Source organism: Sphaerodactylus townsendi, linkage group LG10 (genome assembly GCF_021028975.2).
Source record: "Sphaerodactylus townsendi isolate TG3544 linkage group LG10, MPM_Stown_v2.3, whole genome shotgun sequence".
Classification (NCBI taxonomy): domain Eukaryota; kingdom Metazoa; phylum Chordata; class Lepidosauria; order Squamata; family Sphaerodactylidae; genus Sphaerodactylus; species Sphaerodactylus townsendi.
This window is the reverse complement of record NC_059434.1, coordinates 88,848,715-88,856,864: the sequence shown is the minus strand read 5'-3', so window position 1 is coordinate 88,856,864 and position 8,150 is coordinate 88,848,715. Positions and strand designations below refer to the sequence as shown.

At 60.5% G+C, this 8,150-nt stretch overlaps 1 protein-coding gene across 1 annotated transcript; it reads left to right on the top strand.

Moving 5' to 3' along the window:
- Positions 1 to 544: 544 nt before the first annotated feature.
- PCGF1 (polycomb group ring finger 1) lies at positions 545 to 4,306 on the top strand. The gene is made up of 9 exons (XM_048509583.1): positions 545 to 664; positions 1,641 to 1,746; positions 2,628 to 2,780; positions 3,015 to 3,086; positions 3,205 to 3,310; positions 3,563 to 3,596; positions 3,771 to 3,857; positions 3,970 to 4,050; positions 4,144 to 4,306. The coding sequence occupies exons 1-9, from the start codon at positions 569 to 571 to the stop codon at positions 4,189 to 4,191; spliced, it is 783 nt and encodes a 260-aa protein (XP_048365540.1). The 5' UTR covers positions 545 to 568; the 3' UTR covers positions 4,192 to 4,306.
- The last annotated feature ends 3,844 nt before the right edge of the window (positions 4,307 to 8,150 follow it).

The window sequence follows — 8,150 nt, the reverse complement described above, 5'->3', positions numbered from 1 at the left end:
GGCGCCTTCCTCTCGCGCCCCCCCCCGCCCCCCCCCCCGGGCTCTTCTGCAAGGTCCATCTCGCTGCTTTGCTCTGCTTTGGGGCAGTCTGATAAGAAGACTTTTGTATTTGTTTCTCGAGGGCTGCTGGTGTTTAATTGGTGCTTTTCTCGACGACCGCTGAAGCCCCCGTCGCACTTCAGATGGTTTTCAACGTTTTTAAAAACTGAATGTTTAGCTGTTTGCTGCCCGGGGGGCGGGGAAGCTTTTAGGGCCGAGTCTAGGCACCGGCTGGAGAAATTCAACCGGCGGAAGGCCAGCTCTCCTCGGGATGGAAGCGCTGCCGCTGCCGCCGCCTGCCCACCGAAGGGCCGCCCCCGGGGCTCCGGCGCACCGCCCGCTCCAGGCCGGCAGGGAACGCGGCGGAATCCGGCACGTGCCACGGAAAAGGGACTACGACTCCCAGCCTGCCCTGCGCGCCTCCGCCAGCCAGGCACGTGCCGCGGCGCCGCGAGGGACGATGGGAGCTGTAGTGCCGATGGTCCGGGCCGGCCCCTCCGCACCCGGAAGTGGACGAGGCGGCCCCAAGATGGCATCTCCTCCTGCGGGGGGCCCGATGGCGATCGCGATGCGGCTCCGCAACCAGCTCCAGGCCGTCTACAAGATGGACCCGCTGCGCAACGAGGTCAGGCGGGGAGGTGAGGCCGAGGGGAGGGGAGGGGAGGGCCGGGGGGGGGGGGGCGGGCCGCGTTCCGGGAGGGGGGGGCAAAGCAGTGGGGCTCTGCCCGTCCCCCCCCCCTGGTCGCCACACGCACACAGCCCGCATCTCGGTGGGGCGTCCGCGGCTCCTCCCGTGCCAAGTCTGAGAAGAGAAGGCGGGGTTTCCCCTCCCCCGGCCATGAAGCACCCCCCCTCCCGATTTTGGGGGGGCGGGGGGGGGAGAGTTCTTGCAAAAAGGCTCCCGCCCCTTGCCCGGCAAAGGTGCCGTTCCGCTTATATCTCCGCAAGGAAAATGGCCAGGGGCTGCTGGCCAGCGCTGGCGACGACGCAGACGATCCTTGGAAAAGAAAGCCGGGGGGGGGGGGGGCTCCCTTCTCCACCCCTTTCTGGGAGCAGAGCGGAGCGCGTCTGTGTTGTTCTCCTGGCTGCTCTGAAGGAGGGGTGGTCGCAGCTCCCACTGTCCAGGCGGGCGAACGGGGCGGGAGGAGGGGGCCCGGCCCGAGGTCCAGACCCGCCACTGCCTGGAGGCCAGGTAGGCAGGTGCTGGTTTCATCCGTTCAGCCTTTCCAGCAGGTGCAGAATGAAGCAAACTGTGGCACAACTGTGGCTGAGAGGCAGGCCCCGACATGACAGAGATATGGGGGGGGGGGGCGGGGGGGCTGCGCAACCCCACGATACGAACAGACATGCCGAAGGCTGTGCTCTGTTTCAGTGTTTCTGGTTCCGGGGGGCTGCCCACAGACAGGCTCTGAGGAGGCTGTGGGATTCGAACACAGCTCTCTGTGCTGGGCTGTGTTTCAGGCCCTCAGAGAGGAAGGAAGTGTGGTCAGAAGCAGCTGCCCTCCCACCCCCTGCTCTGTGCCTGGGGGGGCGGTCAGGGTGGAGGCTTCTCCCCACCAGGGTGTCAGGGCCCGTCTCTTGGAGTCTGTCTCTGTCTGCAGGAGGAGGTGAAGGTGAAGATGAAGGAGCTGAACGAACACATCGTGTGCTTCCTTTGCGCCGGCTACTTCATCGATGCCACAACCATCACGGAATGCCTCCACACCTGTGAGTGGTGGGCGGGGGGGGGGAGTCCACACCATGTGGGAGCTCCGTGACTGGACAGAGGGCGGGGGAGGGGAGCTGAGGCCGCTGCCTGGTGGCGTCCAAGCAAGGAGCTGTCCCGGAAGGACACAGGGGTGGGGGGGGGGGGGCGGACAATGGAAGCATTTCCAGCCAGGCTGCAGGTGCCCCAGGCAGTGTTGAGGGCTAAGCTGATCTCCCGCGTGGTGCCCTCCGTGCCGCTGCTCCTGGCCGGCATCTGGCTGCTTAGAGAAACCGGCCAGCAGAGCCCCATAAAATCCGTCTGAGAACCAAAGGTCCTCCAATGGAAACATGTGACTAAAATGAGCAGAGGTTCTGGCCCCCAAACTCCTCTGAGCCCCAAACGCATGAAAACGCACCTCTGGGCACCGCTGTGTCTTGGGGGTGGGGGGGTGGGGCAGCAGTTCTCTGGGCTTCCTCTCAGAAGAGCTGGGCCCACCTGGTCCTTGAGCACAGGATGCTGCTTTCCAGTGAACCAGACCAGGTCGGCTGCTTGGAGAGGCTCCGCAGGGCCCGAGGCAGCAGAGGCGTCTTTCCCATAACTGCAGTGCCTGGGGGTGCTGCTGGGGTCCAGCCGGGGACCTTCCGCATGCTGAGCAGAGGCCTCTTCCTGCTTCCCAGAGTAGCTGGCCAGGTGCTTGGAGGCCCAGAGGGACATGTCTCTCCCCGCCCCCCCCGCCCCTGGCCCTCATGAGTCAGTCTGATCCGCTCTGAAAGCCAGTGCCACCCCCACCCCCCATGGCCACGCACCCCACGCACTCTTTGGGCCCGTCCTGTGGCTGGGAGGCAGGGGGCTGATCTGTGGGCAGGAGGTGCAGGGCTGACGGGGCCTCTCTGTCCGGCAGTCTGCAAGAGCTGCATCGTGAAGTGCCTGCAGACCAACAAATACTGCCCCTTGTGCAACACCAAAATCCACGAGACGCAGCCGCTGCTCAACCTCAAGCTGGACCGCGTGATGCAAGACATCGTCTACAAGCTGGTGCCCGGCCTGCAGGAGAGTGAGTGTCGGGGCAGGGGGGCAAGAGCCCTGCCGCTGAGGGAGGCTCTCTTGGCCCTCACGGGGGCAAGGACTCACCCATCGGCCAGCCGAGCCCACGGGGCCTCTCCTCCAGTCGCCTGTCCCTCAGCAGCGCCCCCCACCCACCCTTGAGCAGGAGGGGGGAGGCTCTCCTGGCTTCTGGCTGAGGCCAGCCACGCCCCCTGCTGAGTTTCTGACCTTCTGTCCTTGGCAGGTGAGGAGAGGCGCATCCGGGAGTTCTGCCAGTCCCGAGGCCTGGAGCGGGTCACTCAGCCCAGCAACGAAGGTGCAATCAGGACTCTTCCCCTATGAGAATGGATTGGGGCTTGCCGGCGTGGGGGAGGCGCTGCCAGAGAGCCCTCCTGTCTGGCCCTGACCTTCTCTTCTCTTCATCTCATCCCCAGACCCCGTTTCTGACCGCATGGGACTGCCCTGCACGGATTTTGACCACTCCCGAGCTCACTATTACCGCTTCGACGAACAGGTCTCCCTGTGCCTGGAGAAGCAGGGGTCAGTATGACGGGGGCAGGGGGTGCCCCCCCCCCACACACACACTTCTTCTCCGTTGGCTTCTGTGAGCCCTGAAAGCAGAGGGAGCTGCTGTGGTGGACGGCTGGGGTGTGGCCGCGGGGGTTGTGTGGAGGGAGACGGGGCTGTTTTTTTGCCCTGGGGGTGGGTGGGACCCCTTCTTCCTCCTCGCTGGCTGTTCTGGGCCCTCGGGGCTCCCCCCCCTCCTCTGACCCTCCTTCCCTCTTACTGCAGCTCCGGGAAAGAGAAGAACAGGCACGTCCTTCAGGTAACCAAGACTGGCGGGTCGACATGGGAGGGGCCCTGAGGGGGGGCAGTCTGCAAAAGCTGATGGCAGCAGCCCCTCCCCCCGCAGAGCCCCTGGCCTGGGAGTTCCCTGGGTGTGGGTGGCGCCCCCCCCCCATCCCCAGGGCCTGCAGAGTGCTTCTGCTTCCCTCCCCAGCACAAGTATGTCCGCTGCTCCGTCCGGGCTCAGATCCGCCACCTCCGCCGGGTGCTGTGCTGCCGCTTGGAGCTGGCCCTGCCCCACGTGAGTGAGAGGGCGGTCCTGGGGGCTAGCTTGTCTGGAGAAGCCGGGGGAGTGTCAGGGGGGCCCCCGCAGTGCTGCTGAGGCTGACGGCCCCCTGCCCCTGCCTCCTCAGGTGCACGTGCTCTTTGACAACGAGGTGCTCCCGGACCACATGACGCTGAAGCAGCTCTGGCTCTCCCGCTGGTTTGGCAAGGTCGGCTGGAGGGCCCTGCGGTGGGGGGGGGGGCGCGAAACAGGCTGCATTCTCAGAGAAGGGCCCTCCCTGACCTCTCCGCTTGCTTTCCAGCCTGCCCCACTGCTGCTGCACTACAGTGTGAAGGAGAAGAGGAGGTAGGGGCCCCAGAATGAGTTACACCCCCGCCCGCCCGCCCGCCTGCACTGGACCTTTAATTTAAGCCTTTCTTTGCTTCATTATGAATTTATTTTTGGAATAAAATCAATGAAAACCACCGCTTCCTTCAGCTCTTTTGTCAGTGCTGTGGCGTGCTGTTGCGTGGCGTCAGGGGACAGACACCCCCCCCCCAACCACGTCCACCTCCCCATGCAGGAGGACACGGGTTCCCATAAAGGCAGGAGAGGGCTGCTGTTTCCCAGACTGTTCAGCAGGTGGCAGTCCCGTCCCCATTATCCTGCCTGGATTGGGGAGGGGGCTCTCCGCCTGTGGGAAGCTGGTGGTGTCCCCCCTCCCCTTCCTGTGCAGTGATTTAATGCACTGGTAGCTGAGGCACGTTGTTTACCCAGCAGCAGTTGCTGCACTTCCTCGGCAGATTAATCTCCGCCACCCCCCCTTCCCCCTCCCCTTTGGATGTCAGGGTTCCAGCGAGCAAATAATGGAGCAAATAATGATCCCTGTCATCGTCCATCCCCCGCCCCCGCCCCCCACGCTTCTCCCTCACTCGAGATAATGGGTGATAATGCAAGTCATAAGGCTTTGGGTGCATGAGTATTTGGGGAGTCCCAGCACATAGCTGGTGAGGAGCGTTGTTGTGGCAAGTGGGGAGGCCATCTGGGCAGCTGTCAGAACATGATGGGGGGGGGGGGGTTGAGAGATGTCTGCAGCCCTCTCTGCTCTGGAGGGGGCCTTGTGGCCCCCGCCCTGGCTGGTTGTATTAGAACATAAGAATATAAGAAATGGCCTTGCTGGATCAGACCAGAGTCCATCTAGTCCAGCACTCTGCTACTCTCAGTGGCCCACCAGGTGCCTTTGGGAGCTCACATGCAGGATGTGAAAGCAATGGCCTTCTGCTGCTGCTGCTGCTGCTGCTCCCGAGCACCTGGTCTGTGCTAAGGCATTTGCAATCTCAGATCAAGGAGGATCAAGATTGGGAGCCATAGACTGACCCCTCCTCCATCAATCTGTCCAAGCCCTTTTTAAAGCTGTCCAGGTTAGTGGCCATCACCACCTCCTGTGGCAACATATTCCAAACACCAATCACACGTTGCGTGAAGAAGTGTTTCCTTTTATTAGTCCTAATTCTTCCCCCCAGCATTTTCAATGAATGCCCCCCTGGTTCTAGTATTGTGAGAAAGAGAGAAAAATTTCTCTCGTTCGGCATTTTCTACCCCATGCATAATTTCATAGACTTCAATCCTATCCCCCCTCAGACATCTCCTCTCCAAACTAAAGAGTCCCAAACGCTGCAGCCTCTCCTCATAAGGAAGGTGCTCCAGTCCCTCAGTCATCCTCGTTGCCCTTCTCTGCACTTTTTCTATCTCTTCAGGATCCTTTTTGAGATGTGGCGACCAGAACTGAACACAGTACTCCAAGTGCGGTCGCACCACTGCTTGTAAATAAGGGCATGACAATCCTTGCAGTTTTATTATCAACTCCTTTCTTAATTATCCCCAGCATAGAGTTTGCCTTTTTCACAGCTGCCATTCAAAACAGGTCTGTTTCCCATGGAGCCTCAGCGAACACACGCAAATCCCAGTCCTGGCCTGCGATCGCCAGCGGTGCGGGGCCACTGTAGCTGATGTACGTGAAGTTTGGATTTTGGAGCTTAGCTTATTATTGCAGCGTAGCTGGGCAGAGTCTGACTGGGAAGTCGCCTTCTAGCACCCCTGATTCCTGGAAAGGGGGGCTCTGATTTTGTACTCTGCTGCCACTGCTATTCCTTGACAAATGGGAGGGGGCTGTGGCCTCTCGCCCCACCTGGAGACAGCGGGTCCCTGTTTTTCCTGTTTGTCCCTTAACTTCTAGCAGTTTGCTTTCCTTGCTGAGACTCATGGCGGCTGAAAACACAGCAAGAAGGTCCATCAGGCAGTGTAAAAATCCAGTAAACAATGCAATACAATTCAGCTACCGAATGAGAAAATACTACAAGATGCGCAAGCCCTGTCTTTGCATTAGTTACAAAGATAGAAGACAAGCGAGCCAAATCAAGGGTAGTGTGAACAATAAAGACGGCAATCTACTCGTGGAACGGGTGTCACCAGTACAAAGCAGAAGTCGGGGGGGGGGGGGGGGGGGGGGGGGTTTTGGAACCATGAATGCAGAATTCACACTCTCTCCATTCCCGTTGGCCCTGGCAAATGGAACATGCCACCACCTCCTTCCTACTCTACCTGCTGCCAGTTATCCACCTTTGCCCTTTACGGCAAGCAAGAAGTAGGTGGGGGTGCTGTTCTTCACCAAGACCCCCATCCCTTACCCACCAGCCATGTGCCTCTTCCTTCCCACCCAGGATTATCTATTGTGCTGCTGCAGGTTTTTTTAACGTTCTGGGAGTTCATTGTACATGCTCAGGATGATAACCGAATTCCAGTAAACATAAATGTGGGTTTTGGCATTGTGCTCCTACCGGTATGATGGGGACGCCAGGTTCTTAGCGGCAGGAAAGGCAGAGAAGCGTTGCAATAGCCCACAATCCTGTGTCCTCCGAGAAGGAACCTCCCAAGATGCACCTGGCACTGCAAGTCTCCTGCTCACCTGTTGTTGAGCTGGTCCTTCGCCAGCTGCTTTGGCTCTTGGTGGAGTACCTGCTCTGGTTCAAGGGTCTTCTGGTGATCCCTGGCTTCAACCAGGGCCCCAACCTGGTGGAACGCTCTGTCCTGTGGGGCCCGGGGCTGTTTCATCGGGGGCACGGTTGAGGCGGCCACAGTGTCCCATCTGTCTGGCCTCCCTCCTTCCCCCCACCAAACTTCCTCAGTGCCATAAAGTTAGACCATTTTGATATTTTTTGTGTTTTCAATAATCTACTAAATGTTTTTAAATGTATGTCTGTTGGTTTGAAACATATTCATATTGGTAACATTTTAAATGATTTTGGTCACATATTATGGAAATGTTGTGAGCCGCCCTGAGCACCTTCAGGAGGGGGGGCATACAAGACCCAGAAGTACATAAATAATGGCTTGACAGCGCAAAGATAGAAAAGGATGCCGTGAACACGAGGCTGGGACACGCCCTGGCAGGTGCTGGGCCAGAGCCTCAGCAAAGGGTGTGTGCGGACGGGCAGGGCCGGATCCAGGGGAGGACATTTCTAGTCGGCTTTCCTCAGTGAGACTCGCATCAGACCGGGCAGCACAAGCGGACCCACCGACAGGCAGGCAGCACCTGGCTCAGGTGAGCGAGCGGGACGACGGGGTTGCCCTGCTGCCCCTCCAAGGCCACGAAGGGCTCTGCAGGCGCTGCCACAGCCTGGAACTGAAGCCAGTCACCAGCGGAGCAGCTCCAGAAGGGGTGTGACCCGCACTCCGCTGCGTGACTGGGGGGGGCAGAGGGTGGGGACAGCCTGTTGCTTCCCACTGCAGAGGTGGGACAGGTGAGAGGGTCGAGGCCCTGGGGCTGCCTCTGGACTCACAGCTGAGGCCCCGCCCTCGCTTCCCTCTGGCGCTACCCATTGGCTGCACAGCAAGCAGGCTGGGCCATGTGCCTTTATGGAGGGCAGCTGGAGCAGCTGGGCCAGGCATGACTGGCATTCCAGACGGGTCATTCCTCCCAGCAGCGCCCCCGGATGTTTCAGAAGTGGACAGGAGCACCCAGCCTTCCACATCCCAGAGCTGAAACAACGGGCAGGCTGGTTGTGGCTCTGGGGAGACCCCCTGAGCAGGCTGCCCTGTTCTGGCGGTGCCTCCGTCCACACTCGGCCCCAGCCCCGCCTCACTCCTGCCCGCCCGCCTGCGGCTTCCGGGCTCCTGCTCCATCGTGGCAGCCTCTCTTCAGCCATCCCAGCTGCTGCCGCCTTTCCTGGGGTGAGCTCAAACCAAACGTCGTCGGAAGAATCTTCCCATGGTGGCTCCGGACGCTGATGCTGCATCCTGTTTCCCGCAGTAGCCGGCCAGGTGGCTTTC